General features: G+C 34.5%; 1 protein-coding gene across 1 annotated transcript in view; it reads right to left on the bottom strand.

Moving 5' to 3' along the window:
• Positions 1-22,448, bottom strand: part of LOC149937454 (DNA (cytosine-5)-methyltransferase 1-like) — a 36,814-nt gene that overhangs the window by 649 nt on the left and 13,717 nt on the right. The window contains exons 18-33 of the mRNA XM_090154806.1: positions 19,890-19,993; positions 17,928-18,051; positions 13,707-13,901; positions 13,286-13,464; positions 13,019-13,092; positions 10,804-10,922; positions 9,795-9,866; positions 9,525-9,657; positions 8,347-8,498; positions 7,966-8,097; positions 5,525-5,727; positions 4,156-4,267; positions 3,927-4,085; positions 2,774-2,934; positions 1,771-2,008; positions 610-726 (exon numbers count right to left, since the gene is read on the bottom strand). Coding sequence (XP_090010932.1) covers positions 610-726; positions 1,771-2,008; positions 2,774-2,934; positions 3,927-4,085; positions 4,156-4,267; positions 5,525-5,727; positions 7,966-8,097; positions 8,347-8,498; positions 9,525-9,657; positions 9,795-9,866; positions 10,804-10,922; positions 13,019-13,092; positions 13,286-13,464; positions 13,707-13,901; positions 17,928-18,051; positions 19,890-19,993 — 2,274 coding nt within the window. The remainder of the gene's footprint in view (positions 1-609; positions 727-1,770; positions 2,009-2,773; positions 2,935-3,926; positions 4,086-4,155; positions 4,268-5,524; positions 5,728-7,965; positions 8,098-8,346; positions 8,499-9,524; positions 9,658-9,794; positions 9,867-10,803; positions 10,923-13,018; positions 13,093-13,285; positions 13,465-13,706; positions 13,902-17,927; positions 18,052-19,889; positions 19,994-22,448) is intronic.

The raw sequence follows: 22,448 nt of genomic DNA, 5'->3' as shown, positions 1-22,448 counted from the left end.
TCTGTCAAACAGAGTTAGATCAATAACATCAGAAATGAATTTGGAGCGAATCTCGAGAAGTCAAATGGAAAATGCTGCTAACCTACATTTACAACTTTTCAAAATGAGAGCACTAGGAAAATAACTGAATAGGTAAAAAGGAAACTGCTGTGATTTTAGTCAGTTTTGCTATAATAAGGCGCTAAGGTACTTTTGAAACAATTTTGTTCTTTTAATGAAATTATGTACCTGTTGGGTTTTAGTGATATTTCGGAAAATCAGATCTACTCGTTTATTTACAAAATTTAATACACTTTCAAAATAAAAATTAATGGTGACTCTGGCAAAATATTTAATGGAAATTTTACTATTTTAGGCACTTGATTACTCTCTAAATGTAATATATTTCCAACTTGTTTAAGTTGTAAGTGTGTTAAGCCTAAGATATTGCTAGAATGATAACGAATGATTTTGGTTAATGAACTGGGCATTTTGTAAGAGGAAACTCATCACACCCTACTATCTCAATTGGAAAAATTAGTGCCAGGTTAGTAGATGTGAACATCGTGAATTTTAGAATGAACAAATTGTTAACATTCTACTAATTTTGGTTTAAGAATTTTAGCTTACTTGACGATGCCTTTCCAGCACATTACCACAGAATCTGAATTTGTCAGGAAATCCTTGTGAACGTGCACATTCTCTTACACTGACCACTCTATTATCAACTGGATGAACAACACAACCCTAAAAATTAAAAACATTAAATAAAACACGGCCAAACTATGGAGTGACAAAAATTCCCCTCCAAATATATAACAATTTATATTAAGCCTTGGTGTCCACCCATTGAAAAGTAAAGAAAATTTGAACAAAAGTTATAGCAATTCGGATGAAATATTAACTTGCGTCAATCGCAAACTGTTTGCATAAATTATATAGCTAAAAGAATATGCAATGAGAGCATTTAGGCTGATGTACGAGATTTAAAGAACCATTTTAGGTATATATTTAATTGTATCAATGTGATATACCTTTTACAAGAGGCGTATCAATTTATGCTATAAAAATGGATTATGCACTTTTAGAAGCTCTAATTGAAGGGATTTTGCTTCAAACATTTGCTTCCAGTATTACTTTGACTGATAAACTTAAATGTAGAAATTGAACTACGTGGAGATTTTCACTTATTCATAATATAATAAATATATATTTTCCAGATGTATCAGTTTCAGTTACTCACTATTGTCATATTTTGCACTGTACTTTTTTTCTTCCAAAATGCATTTTTAAAAATCATCGGGAGTTAAATACTCCAAACTCGAAAACCCAAATCGAAAAACACTCAAAAATTTAGAGCACTCATTTGATGCCAAGGCTTATATTTTTGAATACTTAAAACGCCCTTATCCTATGCACTATTCGAGAGTTTTGAAAAAACCGCAAAACAACTCGCAGTTTTGTTATTTTCCATGGCTGAGCCCAAAGACCTTGAGGAGAAAGGGTTCTTCATGATTGGATATGCCCATATGAAAATGAAACCGAATTTCAAACGTTTATTTACTCGAAAGCTAAGACTAATTCTTCGAGTACTCAAAACCTATTATTTAAGATAAACCTAATTACTCGACAACTTGAAAAAAAAATTGAAACTCAATAATTAAAATTTTAGATACTCGAGACTACTCGCACATGTCTAAACATTTAACTTAATATTTCCTAATTCAAATTTCTATGGAAGACTTCAGTATCCTAGTACTCAATATGACTCAACAATTTAAATCACCACACCTGTTTTCCCATGGGCTCCGGGTTTGTTACTGTAGTTCCGAAAAATCCATCCCAATCTAATCGACCATAAAGGCCTGCCCAGTTGTTGTGTCTGTTGGCTGTATGAGGCAGGCACCAAGGTATTAGTGTATTATCTTGTCTGTCAGCTGGATCACAGGGACTGCCTTCAGAGCATGGACACACACCCCTAAGTTTGGTAATCTTCTTACTCTTTTTGGTGTCCCGATAATTATACACTCTAAGAATAAAAATATAGTTGAACAAGAAAAAATTAGGAAAACACTAAACACTAACAATATTTGCAATAGTAATATAAAAAAAGGAGTGCCAACTATGGGGTGCCCAGTGTTTGTGTTAAACATTGAGAACTGTAAGCTTAGCCAGGCGTGCCAGTGGATGATCAACTATTATGTAATATGCACGCTGTATTGGTTTTTTAGATGTTATTTACTATGTTTTTAATACAATAATACAAGAATAATAACTAAAAATAAAGTAACGTAAAAGGTACTCTTGTTTCTGCTAAATATGAACTTTCAAGAAATTATGTAATTTCACTTGGATGCTGATGAAACAAACCTTTTCTGTTCAAGGATAAAAATTTGCTCAGAATATCTAAGTATGCTGATAAAGTAATCCCCCCTAGACCCCCAAAATGTAACAAAATTCAAAACTGATAAATAATCATCCTAATATTTTATCTATTAGGAATTATAAAATATATTGCATTTCATTAACAATGGTTAGTGAGGTAGAGCAATCATCTCCTTTGTTAGTTGGTCGTTGTCTGATGATATTGATATAAAAACCATCTGACAATAACCAACCAACAACTAACCCTAAACTGAATCTGTTTTTCTGGGCATAGGTTTTTATAGACACTATCTCAATATTCTTGGCACTGTTAAAGTATTAATTAAAACATAAAAGGAATTTTTATAAGCTCATTAACCCCAACAGTGGTCATGTACTAAAAATTATTTTCTAAGAATTTGCAACTTACAATTTTTTTGTATAAGTTCCATTCGGTAATTGAATTACAATATTGGGTAGATCTCTCCAATCTGAGCCTGGTGTTGCAGGTATATATCCCATTCGAGCTTCTACTAGATCACTCATATCCTTGCAAATGTGATCTCTTAACACACATTCTTGTCCTCTTAACTATAAAATATGGTTGGTTATTAAATAAAATTAAAATTTCAATATAGTACTTTTGGTTAATTTGTTTAACCTAGTCATGTAAGGGAAGAAACAAGTTTTCCCCCTTAGCCAATCCGACGCTACACCTGAGATGTGGCTTTTGAAAGTTGATTTATGGAAATTTGCATGAAATTTCAATTAATTTAAGTCGTTGAACTATTAATTACTTTGCTATGTGACATACTCTTAACCCTCAGTTTTACAATATCTGCACCTCATGCTCCAACATTGAGCAGGTGTTATGTCCTATAAAAATGGTACCACCACGGCTTTTAAACTCAGATTAAAATGATTATTATGAACTGCCAGCCCGCAGCCCAGTGGAATTATGGCGTTCCATGTGCCATCTATCTATGAATTACTTAAACTATTTTATAGATAATTTTTTGTATTATGGAATATGTAGTTGTGACTCATTTATTAGCGGATGTTTATTTTAGTTTCTGAAGATAATTGAAATAGTGTCGATGTAACTAATTAAGTTACATCTTCATATTGTTTATTAAATAAACAGGTCTTTGGCTTTAATCACATATTCCTTCATTTAGCCTAGGCTTAGCCATTTCATGTTTAGTAAACTCACGGCTAAGCCGTGGGAAACATTTTTCGCGCTTTAGGGGTAGAGGCCTGTTAGTAGCACAACCTACATTCTAATTTCAATTATTTAATTAAAATATATTTTTTGAATGTACAAAAATAGTATTTTAAAAACGCAATTTTTGCTTTAGTTATAATTAAATTATACTTATATTTAAAATAATAATAATAATTAGTACTCTTTTTCACAAGCAAGGTGGCACTTGGGAAGCTATAATTCCAATGGGGATAAAGGCCTGCAGTACATAACAGTCCCCCTTCTTTAGTACGTACGAAAGTACACAGAGTTCTAACCTGTCTATATAAGCAGTGGTACCACCATAAAAAGTTAACCTACTTTAATGAAATTTGAATACCTTTCTCTGGAAATGTGAACGTGGTTTTCCATTGTAAGAGAGTTCGTCATTTTTAGCACCATTTTTAATTTCTGGTAGATCAGAAAGCGCATCTCTAACCGTTGTAGTTCTGAATGGCGCTGAAATTCCAGCTCCACGCCAGCTCTTGCTGAAGTCAAACTACAAAATAAAAATATCACTAAATTAAAAAGAATGCCAACAATGTACAAAAATCAGAAATAATACTTACTCTAGAATTATCGACAACTACTGATAATGAAACAGCTCTTTTGGTAAATACATGAGTTGGTTGGGGAAAGGAAGGCAATTTTTCACCGGGTGCTGCTGCCAAAATAATCGCTCTAAAACCAAAATGTTTTTGTTTTTCATCACTTTACATATATCATAAGAATAAAAAATAATTCTAAATATATTGTTACTAAACTCAAGACGTTGATATATAATAATGCTTATTTTAATGGGTTTAATCTTTTGAATGTATAAACTCTCGTTGCATTTCCTTTTTATTCTAAATATATTTTATATCCAGGTGTAGTAAGCTTTGGTATGATATGATTGGTGTTTAAAGATCTGTGTCACTGGGGAAAAAATTTTGTACTTTTCAAGTAAACTTAATAATTCTGTTTACACTTTAGCAAAAGTTTTGGGACATACTACTAATAAATAACTGGGAAAATTATTTTGTTTTAAATTCCTCTAGAGAAGCTTCAAAGTCATGTAATAATGTAACCGATTTTTTCCCTAACGGGAAACGTTAGGCCAGACGAACGTAAGATTATAGAAAAGAAACACAACAGGCCCGTAAGGGAATTCAGTCTCAACAATATTTTATTTGGTTTCCAAGAGAATATCCATTTACCCCTTAAGAGGCGGAGATCATTTCGCATTACCACATATATTTACCAGTACAGACAGAGCCATATTCCTGGAAGCCAATCCAACGTCAGTTTTCTAATCGAGGAGCTCAGCAAATCTAACCCCTCTCTACGAGAACCTCCACCTCTCTCCTCCTTCCATCCCCGGCGCACTCTCTTATACCGGATTGTAAAAAACTAAAACGAAAAGCTGTCTGCTTCGAGGCCTTTGAACAGTTGAAGAACAGGTCTGCCAGGAGTACGGCTCTCTCCGTTGTCTGCGGACGCTCAATTAGACGTTAGTATTTTTAGTAATAAGAAAGAGAAAAAAAAACAAACGCGTTAGGTAAGTCAGAGTGTTACCTGGTGCAAGGGAGCCTAGGCCCCTCTACCAGTGGTTATGTAGGCTTAGGACTAATACGGCGGTTACAATAATATACTGAAGTTAATTTCGTCGGAGATTATAGACATTTCAAATGATACAATATACACTACTTTCAGTAAAGCTTCTTGAGCAATGCTGAAACAGTTTTTAAATAAAGGGGATTTGAGGCGTCTACTTTGTTCTTTGCATTCCTGCTTCCTATTATTACACCTAGAGGCTGGGCTGCTTGGGATTATAATAGAAATTTCTAATTTTTTTTTATAAAAATTCACAACTAATTATGAAGGTCTAGAAATAGTAGAATATAAATCATTTTTCGAAGAAATTGAATCATTAATATTTAATTAATTTGGACCAACCTTCTTCTGGTTTGAGGAACTCCGTAAGAACCAGCTTGGAGAACCATAAAGGCGACTTGGTACCCCATTTTGACTAAACAGGTTAACGTGAGCTTCAGGACCATGCTTTTTTTGAAAGAAACAAGATTTCGTACATTCTCCATGACACAGAAACGAGGGCGAAAGTAGTCCACATAACTTAGATAAGTGACAATCAAAGAGTTCTATAAAAAAAAATTAAATGCAAATGGATTTTCGGGGGTTTATTTGAATTGCGCCCATACAGGATTTTATCGCCTTTGCTTGCCGTTAGACGGCGCGACTGTAGTCAATTACTCTCTTGAAAATTCTGCCATTACATAAGGTTCAGAATAGCTTGCACAGCCTGGTGGTGTTACCGTGTTTAATGCTTTTAGAAAGGTGATCAATAATAATAAAAAGCTAACTAGGTGGAAGCATTTAGAGTGAGAATTGCATAAGCCTTGGCTGCATATGGACTGCCCATGTTTATTACCCTACTCAATGCATTCCTTTACCAAAGATGAAGATAACCAAAGATGAAGATTAGAAAAAGTTTTGGGTTAAAGCTATAAGGATTTCCAACCTAATAAGAAAACCAATTTTGTAAGTATAAACACTGTAACTGGTGAATCTTTGTGAATTTATACATAATATTTATAACAGATGTGCTCCATTCATTTTGAAGGTGGTCAACCATAAGAGTTATGTAGAGTTCCTTTCCTAACGTCTTGGTTATGAAAAACCAAATATTAAACAACTTCGGAGAGCTCTTAAAAGACAGTGATATTAGTGGAATTACTCCTGAGATAATGGTTTCTAAAAAATAAAAATTGCCAATGACTGAAGTACAGGGATGGAAGACACAATCGCTAAACTGAATACCGACTCCTTAATATCTGGTACTGCGAATGAAATAAATCAAGGTGCGGACAATGTCAATCTAGGAGACAAAAGAAGTTGAGACGTCTGAAATTGCTTGTCAATTTAATTTGGAGATGGTGAATTGGTGGATTCAAGCACACAGTATTTTCTTCGCGATAATCATCAGTATTGCAAGAATACCAAGTTAACTCGCACTGTAGGTACTCAAACAGACTTACTGCAGTTTAGCAGTAAATATTTTAAAACCTCTGATAGCAAGTTTTATACCGGATTGAGTTTGGAAATGTTTCTTTGTGTTAACTCTAATGAGCAGCTGTGACGTACCCTTCAAAATGTATTTTCCTGACCAAATATCGTTAGTGTTGATGCAAGTACGTTTGGGTTTACTGTTTGAAGATTTGATAGGCGGTTTGGCATATGAACTAGTAATATTTTTAATACGTTGGTTAGAAAAATTTCTGCATGTTTAAAAGTCAGTAAAATGGCTCCCAAGAGAAACCCTTCAACTGAATATGCCTAAAGCAATTGTCATATCTAGGCAAAGCTTACGTTTATGGATTTAGAGCTATTAATTATTTTAATATATTGCTTACTGATTTTAATATTGACAAAGGATTCCTCTGGTTTTCTTTTATTTGTATTCATTTTTTCCCATTAAAATTCAACTCTGAAGCCTTATTTTACTAAATGCAGAATATATAACACCCTTATGCATTGCTCTTTTGGGCCTTATGTAATGGCGCGAAACACAAACTTCCGAAAAAAATACAGTATAATTATATATGTTCCCACCAGGTGTAAAAACGTAACCAAGGGGGGACCCAGGTGTGGGACAGGACTATTCAATATACTCATCGAATCATAACAATGACATGTAACAATTCCTTTGATAAGAAAATAAATATGCTAATTTATTATATCAAGTTTTATGATTGGTTTTCGAACTATAACATGGATAAAGATCAATAAAAGTACATTTGACGTTGAATAAGCATGTCTTTTATCAATGGTAAAGCTGAAACTGACTGACCCCTCCAATTGCACAGCTAAAAATTATTGAAAAGGGGCTGGGGCATCTGGGGCATGTTTTGAGTATATCAAAGACAAATATGTAATACAGTACCTTATCGAGAGCCCAGACCCATCAAAGAACCTCTCCCCACTTGGGTAAGCCACTGAACACTTTTTCCCATATATATCCTGATGAACAATTTTAGTAACACAACACATTTAAACTTTAATTTCATTTCATATAGTGAGTATTTAAAGAGAGAATAAAGATCAATTTCTATGGTGGTTCAATGAAATCCACATTTACACCAGCATGTTTAACAGAAGCCAGGGGTGATTGATGCTTGTTACATCAAAAATAAGTCATATCTTATGGTAGAAGGCAATCTTTCAATTTAGTTTCTACTCCCTTTAAAATAAACTTTTTAAAAAGAAATTTAAAACTCAATGACCATTTTAAAAAAATTTTAAATGGAAATTTTTAGTGAAGTCCTTGATGTTCACTAAGATCACTAAACTAATTAATAATTAAGGCAAATAGAACTTACCCTGAAAAGCGAATACTGCCTTGAATTGAACCTATTCATCCCACTGAAGCCTTGGCAAGGGGGTCCACCACATAAAAATTCAACTTGTCCCTTTTTAGGCAAGCTTTGTCCCATACTATCAACATCTTTACCCTATATAGTAAAGAATATAAACAATTATTTTTACGTGTAGTCACTATAAATATAAGAATACTTGTATGTCTGGATGTAAATCCGCAAAACCCTAACTGTATAGCAGTCTGAATGCATCATATTTTTATCAAAATATGTCTAGATGGCTTTCGACAAAAATAACTAAACGTTCAGTTCTCATAGGTTTCATATAACAAAAATTCAACTAAATTGGCCAGTCTAAGAATTAAATTGAATAAATTAGCTAACCTCTAAAATAGACTTCAGTAGAACATTACAATCCTCAGTAAATACAGTACAATCTGGAAAGTTAGATTTGAACGCTCTTGCCGCCATTTCATCTCTTTCAATTGCCCATTTGGTTTCAATAATTCCAGCTTGATGGAAACCTTCACTTAAACCTACAAGTAAAATACTCCATAAAAAGTCTAGTCAAATAATCAATGACATTAAAACAGACGGAAACCAACATTTTCGAATCTTAAAAATATCCATGAGATTTCTTATTACATCTTGATAAAAGGAGTGCCATTAGAGGAAACATTTTGTTTACTATTAAATGTGATTTAACATACATATAATGTTGTGATGACATTATTAATTCAAAAGAATGCTTTTCGTGAAGGGTTGGACTTGGACATCTACAAATTGTGTGTATGGGATTTTGAATTGTGATTTTAATCATTTATGAAGATTTCTAGTTTTTAAAGCTAATTTTGAACACAAATTTTGGTTGATTTTAACATTTCTTAAATCTATTTTCTCAAGTGTACTGGATTTTGACGAAAATCAAATGCTATATGGCATCTCCTTTTAATAGGCATGGAAAAAAGTTATCAATTATAATTTTAAAAAATTTGCTAATTAATAATAATAATAATAATCGACTAGGCTAATACCCAAGGCACCACTTTAGGCCTAAGCCATCCTGTAATATTAAAGTTTCTAGGATTACTTTTCCATTGTGAAATATATTTGAACTTTAATATACCATAGTAAAGTTTTTAATTATCTAAAAGAAAAGATTGAGGTTCAGGTTTCCAACTGAGATTTTAAATGAATGGTTGAAATTCGGATTGCTTTAAAGTTTTGGAAATCAACCTCTACGAGAAATTTGATTAGTAGTTATTCTAGGCCATAGTCAAACTTAAGGCCTATTTACACAAGCCAACATTTTGCTAAATATTGTCGCAAACTAAATGGCTTCGCGTTAATATATTTGTTTTATGTTTCTAAACAATTTTTTTGGCATAGATCTTTATGAATTAGAAGTAACTTTGTTGCGGTATAAGGTATCATGTTACAAACTTTGTTCAAAAGCTGCGATTTTCCACCAAATTTGGCAAAAATGTTAACTTAAGTGAATAGGTTTATTTCTGCTCAGACATTTTACAAATAATTACGCATTAAAAGACAAAATTTCAAACCTCCACAACCAGCAAATATATCAAGAGCAGTCAATTTTTCGCATCCTGTTTGGTATGCCTGTGATTCATAGTTGTTGGCAGGGTTTCCAACATTCGATATACGTATCGCTTTGCCACTTTTCTTACCTTTACCCTAAAGAGCAAAAAAAAATATTTATTTGGGATACAACAAATTGAAGTTAAAATATTTTATGACGTAGAGTGTCTTGTTTCTACAAAATTGGAATAGGTTTATTTTAGTGATGAGGTGCAATGAGCTATATAACTTACCTTTCCTTGGTATCCCATTTCTCTAGCTTTCCTAGGTGGTTCTTCAAATTCCTTCAATTTGGAATTGTAAGACTATAAAAGATAAATAAATAAACTGATAACTCTGTTAATTTTAAATATTGGCATAATCTTTTAATTTTTATGTACAAAGTTAAAAATAACTAAGTCTCCCTATACGTATTGGATAAGTTTCCCTCATCTCCTCATAATATCAATACAAGAGCTGCAAATGATAACTTTTATGTTGTGAAAATCTTTAAAGCTTTCAAACCAGGATCTACAAAAAGTGTTAAGATAACCGGTTCCCAAAAATGGAACAACCTTCCGAATTCTTTAAAAAATAGAGAATGTTAAACATTTTAGATTTTTAATTATCACTCATTATTTGAATAACATTAATCTGTCTTTATGGTAAATTAATTTTATAATTTGTTATCCCTGTTAACTATGATTCTTGAATCTATTAATTTAATCTTTTTTTATCTGGTGCTGGACTCTTGTGTAAAGAAGTAGTGTATACTTATAAGATGTTCGAATAAAAATCTATTATTATTGGAAAAATGAAAATTGTCATTTTCTAAGATTTTTAAAACTTTACATAAAATAACAACTTTGCTTTGCATTCAGCAAGAATAATTTAAAAAAAAATTATCTCATGCTTCAATACAACTTGCTAAAAGAAGTTTAAAAATCTTTTGATTTAAGTGGTGGTTACAGTTCAGTCCAATCTACCATTAATCCATGAGTAAATGGAATATTGGTCCAACTTCTAATGCAACTGTCTGCAGTAAGTTCGCCCAATGTCTAACAAAAATTATTTGGTACAAAGTTGGTTCATTGTCTTAAGCAATGTAGGAAAAAGGTCAGAACAAGAAATTATAGTATGACCGAATGAGTCAGATATATGTGACATTGAACCTTTCAGATTGACAATTTCTTAACTAATAATGCCAGCAACTTGTCATTGATGGAGGCCATGGGGAGTATAATATAAACCGAAACTAGTTACCTGTTCAAAATAAAATCGATCAGGGCCATTGTTGGAATACTCATTAATGGAGCATTGTAAATTATCTGAGTAGACAACGTAGCACTTTCCTTCCACATCATTCAAATCAATTATACATTCTGTTTCAAATTAAAAAAGTGCAAATTAAATTGTGCTTTACTGTGAAAATGATACTAGGTGCAATAATATTACTATTATATAACTTTGGGGGACAGGTATTTTAAAAATATAAAAAGCTGATAGTAAATATTTATAATAGGCGGCTTTCAGAAGGACGTATTAAAATCAAGAATGATTGAATTTCCAGATAAAAAGGAAATAGTTTTTTTTTCTGAAAGGAAATTAGGACAATAGCAGCAGAAATTAATTAATTAATTGGATGAGTTCAAATTTGTAAGAGTCATTTTAACTAGCATGGACAGCATGGTCCAATTTTAATGCCACGCCATTGTTGTCCCTCACCTCTTTATCGGTTACTTGTCAGCGCCCAGTGTTTGAGAGAAAGACTTGCAGTATCAACTGTTACTACTACTCTGACAGTTGTCATCCCCTCTCCCTCCCTCATGGCGCATAGAGCTTCAATTTTCAAGGTTTAGTTTTAAGGGAGAGTGAATGCGGAGAGTGAATGCTGAGAGTGGATAGCACAAAGAAAATTATGCTTCTTACATTAAAGTTGGGGGCATTAAGTTGGGAAGGTAGTTGACACTAAATATTACCGGGAGGGAGAGGGATGGATCAAATTTTATGTAACATATCAATATATTTTAAATTGACAATTGCAATTTAGAAATTGTTTTTCTTACTTAAAATAAATACCAAACAGAACATCAAACAATTGAAAGAAGGTTATTAATTTTGGGGTTTATGGTACTACTATAAGCTAAGAGCAACAAACACAAGGAGAACGCAGCTAGCCTTTAAAGACGTCAACGCAGTGTTGTGTATAAATTTCATTGGGCGAACCTTTGGGCTGAACGTTTTATGGAAAGGGGGAAGACAACTTTTCCCCGTCCAATGGCAGCAGGCGCTAAGTGTCTAGCCCATGAAAACTGTACAGAAGAAAATGCACGACTTTTGATTTGTTGCGTTCTCCTAGTGTGGGGTGCTGTGTTTGTTGCTCCTAGCTATAAGTGACATCTGAGTATTTGATGCCTGATTTAGTGGAAGGGATCTTTATAATTGTGATTTTTTGTTGCAAGGTGGAGGGGAGCTTTTTAAAAAGTTAGAATTGTGTAATTTGTAAACCATCCCATTTTACTGTATAACTTTTCATTAACTTCTGATAGCATATCTAATTTTTTTTTAAAATTAGTTAATAATAATAAAACTACTATTGACAATGACTAATGTGACTGTCAAAATGATTTTAGCAAATATAAAAAATATGTAATAGCAGTTTTATCACTGTCTAATGGTGAGCATGCACAACACTCACTCAGCTTTAATAGATAATTTTTAAGAATTGGGTTGCATTACAGTATCGTGTATTTATCTCAGGGTGACCACAGAATATTTTAATTCCTTTAAAGGAATTATAGGAAATTTATCAGTGAAATATAGGAAAATATATAGGAAGAAAATTGGGGGGGGGGGGGGGAAGGAAAATATAGGAAAAATATTGGGTAAAAAGTAAGAAATAGGAGAAAATTAATTAAACAATAAGAGAAAACGGTTGTCAAAATTATTTAAAGGGGGGCATAACATTAAAAATAAAGTTGATAACCAATAGCAATAGTCAAAAACTATCGGCAAACAGTGTTGGATATAATCATCTTTAAAAACTAGGACATTTTAAAGACTTCTAAGGGTAAAATCAACTATTTTAATTTCTTCAGACCTTTGAGTTAAAATATAGGGTGTTATAGGAAATGTAATGAAATTATAGGAGAAAAAGGAAAGACGTTAAATTATAGGAAAAAATAGGAAATATAGGAACTGTGGTGACCCTGTTATCTATATACACCCTAAATATGTAAATGATCGCCTAACCACCATGGGTCATAGAGGAAAGTCTCAAAGCCACAGCTAGGCGCATTCCATACAAGTGATTCAATTTTCATTAAGAAATAATGACACACTATAGAAGCGAGGACCATATATATTCCTGCTTCTACAACAGTAACGTTTGTGAGGGTGTAGAGCCTGTTCTTTAGACATGGGTGTATCATGCCGGTATAAAATATTGTTATAAAACTAATTTTAAATTAAGAATTACCTTCAGAACTATAATACAGATAGTTAAAATCAGCTTCGTGGGCTAATTCATATCCCCTGTGAGTATCTTCTGGTCTAAAATTGAAAGATACGAAGAGTTAAGATGAAAAATATGTACATTTTATGTAGATGGTTTATTTTTAGGATAATTTTCTAAAATACTTCTAAGGTAAGAGATATGTTATACAGTTTTGGTAGAAGTAAAGAATAATTAGTAAATGGATTAATGTACTAGAAATTTAATTTTCTAAGTAAATATCACGCAAACCTATAAAACTTCTTTATTTTTAGGCATTTTGAGCTGGTTTTCAATTTGAACCCTTTGGAAAGCTTCTCAAAAATCTCAGTTATAACACCAATCTTAAAAGGTGAAGAGATGTCAGAATTTGAGCCTTTGACATAATTTGTCTTTCTATAATATTCTGGGTATTTTTCTTCATCAACTTCCTGTAAATCAAAAAAAATAATGATAATGAAGGAATTTTGAAACCACATTACATACTCAAGGTATGTTAAGGTGAAAAATTCAAATTCTTGGTATTAAATCAAACATGCAAATAACAATTAAATGTTTCTTTAACAGGAAATAATAAATATGGCCTTTTCCATAAACCTGGTCCCAGTCTAGGGTTCGAAACCTACCAAATGGTTCGACAAAAATTAAAAAAAAATAATATACTAAAGCTTACTTTATCATCCTCAGATGTTTCTTTTATGTCCAAATCCTTTTCAAAGGCAAATTGGAATGAGCCAGGTTTCACATAAACACAATCGCCAGATCTGAATTGTTCCCCTTTCCATTTAACACTTTCAAAGTGGGATATCTCTTTTTTAACAGTCTCATCTTGTAAATTAATTCTTTTGCCCCACCTTGCCAATTCTGCCTTAAATCAAAATTAGACAATTAAACTGTAAGTAACCTTACAAGAAAATAATTTAAATAATCTTTACATTTAGAGCAAAAATTAAACAAATATATAAATAAAAAAGTTTTCCACTTAGAAATATTTTATAAAAATATTGATTTTTAATGAAAAAAAGGTTATTCCTGAATTTAAGAATGTGAAATCAGTAAATCATGAAATGGTTCTGAACAGACCTCCCAATAACTGTTATTTTTATGGCAACCTAAATTACATGTATAGTATACACTTCCCTCATCCATGACAAGTCTCAGAAATATTTTTGCATATATCTGGATATAGAGATCATTACTAGATATGGTACCCTTTCCAATTCCAATAAAAAAACAAGTCGGCCAAGGCCGTAATATTAGTTCCACATGGATGAATTAATTAATTATTCTCTAAGCCTTGGGGCGTGTCAAAAGGTTAAGCATTACGTCAGACGTAAGCTTCTTTATCTGTATTGTAAGTTTGAGCTCCGTATCTCAAATCCACTAGGAACTACGAAGAAAATTCGCATACGCTCACTAACCCTTGGCGCGCGTTTAAAGAGTTAAACATAGGGTCAGACTTCAGCTTCTTAAATGTATAAAAAGTTTGAGCCCCGTATCTCAAATCCAGTCAAGACTGCGTAAAAATGCTAAGCCTTCGTTAATTTAAAATTAAGTCTGGTAAAATATCCGCAATACCTATCCTAATACCTACATCAAGTTTCAAATCGCACGCGAATAATAAATAAATAAATAAATAAATGCTTTATTAGTGATAACCTATTGAGTCAAAAGACTTATTTACAAGAGGGTCCACACATTAAATAATTAAATTAAAATACTTAGAGATACAGAGATACATCATGTCAAATAATAAGTGTAGAAAGTCATAGGCCGATTTCGGTTAAGTGTTGCGTTATGAGCTTTTTGAAAGAAGTTAACGTCCTAGTTTCTTTGATATCAGTTCTGAGATTATTCCAGAGGCTAATTCCGTTGAATTTGGTACTGAGATCCTGATACCTAGAATTACAGGTTTCCACTGTGAAGTCGTTTTTCTTACTCCTAGTTGTAGATTGTACGGGGGGAACTTGGAACCACTTTAAGATGTATTCTGGGAGAATCTTATTTTTTACTTTATACATAAAAATGAGTAAATTCATGCAATATGTGTAGTTTAGGGTTTGGAAATTTACTGCTTTCCTAGCAGCCGTTGATGAAGAGCGTTTCTTTTGTCCAGTGATTAATTTCGCACCATAGTTATGTATAATTTCCAGTTTGTCGAGATTGCCTTTTATTATAAAAGATGTTCCCGTAGTCAAAAACAGGCTTCACTATGGAAATATAGAGAAGTTTTAATGTTTCGAAGTCCAGTGATGGCTGCAGGGATCTGATTAGCCATAAGCGTGACTTAGCCTTTTTTTTTAACTTCGTTTGACTGGGTGTTCCATTTGAGGTTTTCATCTATCCATACCCCAAGGTATTTAAACGCGTCAACTCTACCAATGGTGCCCGAAGGGAACCTTTCAATTGTGCTTGCCTTGTTGCGAGCACTTCTATTAGGACTAAATATCATGAACTTGGTTTTTTTCATATTTACTACCAGGCCTTTTTGCTTAAGTCTTCTTGATATATGTGAGAGGTCTTCATCCGCCTCTTGAATAGCCTGTATCAGGTCACTACCTGCAGTCACGAGAGCGTTATCATCTGCATATTCGTTAGATGTGGAGTACTGTAGGACTTTATGAACGTCACTAGTGTACAGATTAAACAATAGGGGGCCTAGCACGCTTCCTTGAGGGACACCGTACCTGGTCAACTGCGTGTGAGAGTACCGTCCTTTGATGAATAGCGTTAAAATTAGGCCAAAACAAGCTAAGCCTTGGTTAAATTACAATTAAGTCTGGTAAAATATCAGCAATGACCATCCTAATAACTGAAAAGATGAGGTAAAATTAAATATTAGCTTTGTCATAAAGTTGTTTAATGACGTTCACGGTCTATTTAAATTGGCTGCCATCCAAATTGATGACGTCATATTTGGCGCGGTTTTTGTTATCACGTAGCATGCGTAGTTGACCCCAGTTTTTAGACTAGCTTACGTTTGATGCAGTTGGGTCATTGCACTCCCTCTCCCTCGAGTATGGTTGTAATTAGTTAATACTTAATATTTATTAATTTATTCGTTATGTTATATTATAGTTTTAAATAAACACATTATGTTTTATCCTCCGTATTTATTAAACCCTACTTCAATAACAACATCCAGTTTCAAAGTTATACCTCGAATCGCACGCGAATAGCGTTAAAATTAGGCCATAACAAGCTAAGCCTTGGTTAAATTAAAATTAAGTCTGGTAAAATATCAGCAATGACCATCCTAATAACTACATCCAGTTTCAAAGTTATACCTCAAATTGCACGCGAATAGAGTTAAAATTAGACCAAAACAAGCTAAGCCTTGGTTAAATTAAAATTAAGTCTGGTAAAATATCCGCAATACGAACCCTGATAACTATATCAAGTTTCAAAGTTATACCTCAAACCGCACGTAAATAGCGTTAAAATTAGGCCAAAGCATGCTAAGCCTTGGTTAAATTAAAATTAATTCTGGTAAAATATCCGCAATACCCATCCTAATAACTTCATCAAGTTTCAAATTTATACCTAAAATCGCACGCGAATAGCGTTGGAAATACACGGCTTCGATAAGTGAGTGTCACACTTATTTGTTACTTCTGGTCATGCATGGCTTCGATAAGTAGTGTCACACTTATTTGTTACTTCTGGCCATCCACGGCTATGATAAGCAAGTGTCACACTTATTTGTTACTTCTGGCCATCCACGGCTATGATAAGCAAGTGTCACACTTATTTGTTACTTCTGGCCATACGCGGCTTCGATACGTAAATTACGCACTCTAAGTGTCACACTTATTTATTTCTTCTGGCCATACGCGGCTTCGATACGTAAATCACGCACTCTGCGTAAGGCAAAAACGAACGTCAGCAGGAATGTGGTTTATGCGGCGCCCAAGGGCCCCTAATTTTCCTAGGGCACCGAAACCTGGCAAACCGTTAGAGCTAAAATAAATACGTAATTTAAAAAAGAAATTAAATTTTTAAGTCACTCAGTTGGGTAATAATCAGCGTGCGTAAATCAACGCTCACAATCGGAAAAGGGGGGCTTTTGCGCCCCCTGTTTCCACGACAGAGCTGAAACGTGCGCAAATTGTAGAGGTATAGCGGTTATATAGATTAAAACTTAAACGAAATTTTAAAGTCAATCGTAACCAAAATTGCAAGGCTGCGTATTTTTTTTAGAAGTGACTAAGGGGGGTCGGATAGAAGGGGCTGGCAAAGCGCCGCTAACTAAATTTAACCCGTGAAACTTGGTTGTGCAGATAGTGGCAACCATATTAAGCATTCTTAGAAAAAACGGTGGGGTTATGTCACCCCGTTCAAAAGATATGGAAGATGTTGCAAATGTAGACGACGACGACGACGACACTTCACAACATTCTAACGAAATCAATAGTCCCACTCTATATATACATATAGATGTGGAACTAATAAAAGAATGGCTCCAAAATGTCCTAATTTAATTTTAAGGTAGAAAGAATGCTCAAAAGGCCAATATTTCCTAAACTTTAACTTTAAATAGTTCTATTTTGTAAAATATTTGTGAACGACTTGTGGAACTTTTTCGTACTTGTAAGTGAATAGGTCCTAAATAAAACTAGGCATGGAATACCCTTGGGTTGGCCACTAATTTCTGTTCTAGATCAAATGAGATATTTGATTAATTCGGTTTAACCTCCATATATTACGCTCCCTTCAACAAAACTTAACAACTTTTCCATTTCTACAACGAAGCACTGTTAGGGCAATTTATCAACCTGCGTACTGTCCCTAGTGTTCAATTAGACATTTATAAACTAAAGAAGAATGTTTCGTCTTAATAAACATGGATAAAAATGAGATTGTTTATAAATGCTAGGGTTATAAACATATTTACTTCTTTTATGTCATTCAATTTAATGCAGCTGAAACAGTAGTGGCAACTTAATTCTTTGCTATTCATGGACGGAATCTCAAATTCGTTAGGAACATCTTCGAATCTTGCAAGAGCCGCATCATAACTGAAATATTAAATAGGTTAAATAACATAACATAAATAACATAAAAACAATAATATTCAGCTAGTCTAATACCCAAGGCACCAACAGCCCAATAGCTCTCTACAATCACTATTACCATAAGTAACATAAAACTCATAAGTGTGACACTTCCTATTCTCACAAGTTCATTAATGATAAGACTGTTTTGCCAATGACCACATAAATAATTATGGCAGAGCAATTGATTATCGAATTTATGATTAAATTAGTTATTTTCAAATTTGAGACTTTACCGCATTTTTAGTCTCATTTATAGCCATCAAACTAATTTGACAGTAATTTCAACAGCAAAGAGAAAGATGGGAAGAGTTTCCGGTTACTCAATCACTCAACGACAGACTATCATTAACCAAAATCATTCAATGTCACACTTATTTTATTATTTTACTGAATGTATAGTTTATTTGATTTGCGTACAATACGCACCCTTTTAGATCAGGGCGGCTCCGCTTTGTAGAGCACAATAATTTATCAGGAATATACAAAATATTATTACATATTATTTAAAAATATATAGTTATAGAATTCACACAAAAAATTAAGCGGTCACAAAAGAGTAAAGAAGAAATTCTGGATTTTGTCACTTCCCCTGCAAGATCTCACGTTTCTTCCAGTGCCATTTATTAAGTAGATGCTTCAGAAGTGATGGGTTCCAGTTAGTTATCGTGAAACCCAGAAGGGCTTCCATGGGCAAATGAAAAGACGACTCTCTCCAATCTTGAATTTCCTCAAAAACCTCCATGGCCGGACATTGAAGTAGAACGTGTTCAAGGGTCTCCTTATCCGCTCTACACTGTACACATTTCAGCGAACAGCTAAATAGTGGTTCGCAACGTTCGCCTGTCAATAGAGCGCCCGTCCGAGCTTGAAATAAGAGTCCACTGCAGAAGCTGCTGTCGTAGAAATCTTCCGGACTAGGTTTAGCTTTGGCTTTATAAATCTGTAGGGACCTGTGTCCCGCTACTCTATTCTGCCATTTAGACTGCGCGTGTCTGCGAACGTCTGTGTCAACATAACTATTCCATTGGACCTCCGTTGGCGCTTTATGTCTCTCCGTATCAACTCCGTAGCCTCAATCAAGAAACGCTACTTTTCTCGTGAAACGGGTGCTAAAATTACTCAAATCGCGTGTTATTTCGTACACCTTCTTCGCGAGACGACTTTGGGCCATGAATTTCAAACGACCAATATATTTCAATTTGCTAGACGCCTCTCTCTCGATCATCAGGCTCCCACCCATTTCACCCTTAATAGCCGCATGCGCCGCCATTTGTCCCGCGCTCAAAGCATAGCGTCCCACTTCGCATTGGGCATATTCCAATGCGAAGTGGGACTCAGAGGCGTAGTGAGGGGGACAGGGGGCATACGCCCCGGGCGCCGACGGTCAGGGGGCGCCAAAAAGGTGCCTAAAGTATTAAAGCGGATATTGGAAACTTGCAATTTTTTTAATATATCAATTAAATTGTAATTTGTAATTGAATTTTAAGGCGGAAATTGGGGCCGGCGTAGGTGGGGGGGGGGGGGCGCAAATTTAGGAGTTTGGCCCTGGGTGCCAAATAACCTCACTACGCCACTGATTTTACTTATGCTATTACTGTTAACCTTAAGTTTTTATTGAAAGTGGAAATTGTGACACTACCTGTAAGTTAACATACAAAATGATAAACTCATAAACACATATAAGTATACAAGTGAGGAAGAAATAATTTACTACCGAAACACCCACGTAATTAAAATATACACACATATCATCCTAGCTAATCCAACAATTTGAAACACATGTAAATATATCAAATTACCATTTTTGCATATAAAATGATTTCCCATCATCTTTGATTTCATGGTCATGAAATTGTTTGCCACCTTCTCCAAACCAGCCAGGTGATGGAAGAATAACCTTAACCTAATAAAGACGAAAAGTACCATTTAAAGGAAGCTGAAATTAAATGGTAGTTGTTAAATCCTTTAAAGCAGCACATGTTTCAATTAATAAATTGGTAAATTAAAAAGTAATCAATATTACTCACGCAGTCTTTTACCAATAACTTAGGTAACATTAAAAATGCTTCGTCACTTGCATTTACAGGGTGTCTCAATTTGCTCGATCAGGCCATTTTTCTCAAAATGTATTTATGCTAGGGTTCTGAAATTTTCAGGGTGTATTTGTTAGGAATGGAAGGCTTTGGTTACTAAATTTCAGAAAAATCGAACGATTTTGTGCCGTTTTGGAAAATTTATTTTTTCACCGGTAGGTGTCACGCAAAATGTTTCAATAGAAAAGTTGTAGGGCATAGTCGAAAATGTAAAAATAATTTTGGTTCGGTTGAAAAAGACCTATTTTTCACTGAGTTTGGAGGTCGGGGGAAAAACAAGTTGTACTAGCAGGCAATAGCCTTTAACGTAAACAATTGTACATAATCACAACACACATGTACATTTATTTTAGGGAACTTATGCTTTCAGCTATGTAGTTTATAATCAGATCTGCAAAAAGTTATTGTTAAAGAAAATTATTACGTTCAACACCTAATTAGACAAAGTAGACAAAGACCACGTCTTCCATTTCGACGTGGTTTCGAGTAAGATCACCAAACAAAGATTTGTAGACCAAAAATTACGGTTATTTTTCTTTTGTTGTTTTTTAACGTGAAATATCAATTGTCCGAGTAGTATTTAAAGCGTATACATTTCAAAGTTAAAACATTATCTCAGCTTGGCCGATTGTTGTCCAGTATGCCTCTTTACACTCGAGATCAGCGCGCTCATATGCTAGAATTATTTTACGGAGAAGGTCGTCGTTATGCTACTCCAGTAAGTCAGTTATTTAGACGAAGATTTCCCAATTGCAGACCAAGTCATACGACGGTTCTTAGAGTGGTCCGCGACTTCGACAACTGGGGTAATATCAATCCGAGGTTTCGTGGTCGTGGTCTCCAGGACATCGACATGGAAAACACCATACTTGCCTACTTCGTCGCCTATCCTAGAGCGAGCGTCAGGACTGCCAGCTTTGACTTAGGGTTGGATCAAAACTACATTTGGAGAACACTCAAAAGACACCATTTTCATCCTTCTCGAGCGACACTTCACCAAGGACTGCATGACGGTGATAGACAGCGCCGACTCGACTTCTGCAATTGGTTTTGCCTCACGGCTGACGCACACCAGGATTTTCACGATCAACTACTGATGTCCGACGAATGTTCATTCGGAAGAGATGGGCCTTTCAACCGTCAAAACCAAATATGTGGGACTATGAGAATCCACACTGGGGATTTCCTCACCGCCACCAAGTGCAGTTTCGCTTAAATGTGTGGGCTGGTCTGTTAGGTGACAGAATTATTGGCCCGTTCTTTATGCCAAATCGCCTGAACGGTCAAAACTACTTCCTTCAAAATGAAATATCCAACGTGTTGGACGACATTCCTCTGGCCGAGTACAGACGCATCTGGTTCCAGCCAGATGGGGCGCCACCTCACCAATATCGTGACATGGTTGCATATCTAAACGACGAGTTTCCTGGAAGATGGATCGTAAGAACTGGTCCTGTTCGTTGGCCTGCAAGATCCCCTGATCTAACACCACTCGACTTTTTTCTTTGGGGATTCGTAAAGGACTACGTATACCAAACACCTGTGACGAGCGTTGAAGAATTACGACAAAGAATCATCGAAGCATGTCGCCGGGTGACTCCAGAAATGGTTCGGGGAGCATTTCGCAATATGCAACATCGTGCATATTTGTGCATTGCATCAGAAGGTGGCATATTTGAAAACATTTGGTAGAAGTCATTAAAAAACATTTGTCACTTGGGCTAATTATTATTTGTTTATTTTTCGAAATCTTATAACTGAAATGCATGTTAAAGGCTATTGCCTGCTAGTACACCATGTTTTTTCCCCCGACCTCCAAACTCAGTGAAAAATAGGTCTTTTTCAACCGAACCAAAATTATTTTTACACTTTGGACTATGCCCTACAACTTTTCTATTGAAACAGTTTGCGTGACACCTACCAGTGAAAAAATAAATTTTCCAAAATGGCACAAAATCGTTCGATTTTTCTTAAATTTAGTAACCAAAGCCTCCCATACCTAGCAAATAAACCCTGAAAATTTCAGAACCCTAGCATAAATCCATTTTGAGAAAAATGGCCTGATCGAGCAAATTGAGACACCCTGTATAATACAGTAAATTTGAACCAAGCAGGACTTATCTCAAAAGGGTCTTTAAAGGGTTCATTATTGCAACTAAAAGGTCTCTGCCATCCCATATTAAGCACAACAATGGGGAAACTCTTCCAAAAATTGGAAGTTTAATGATAAAATTTCACTTAAAAGAGCAAAAACTAAACTGCCAT

The sequence above is a fragment of the Leiobunum rupestre genome, chromosome 7 (assembly GCF_980474605.1).
Source record: "Leiobunum rupestre chromosome 7, qqLeiRupe1.1.hap1, whole genome shotgun sequence".
Lineage (NCBI taxonomy): Eukaryota > Metazoa > Arthropoda > Arachnida > Opiliones > Sclerosomatidae > Leiobunum > Leiobunum rupestre.
Note: the sequence above shows the minus strand (reverse complement) of the source record. Positions and strands in the feature narration are given on the sequence as shown.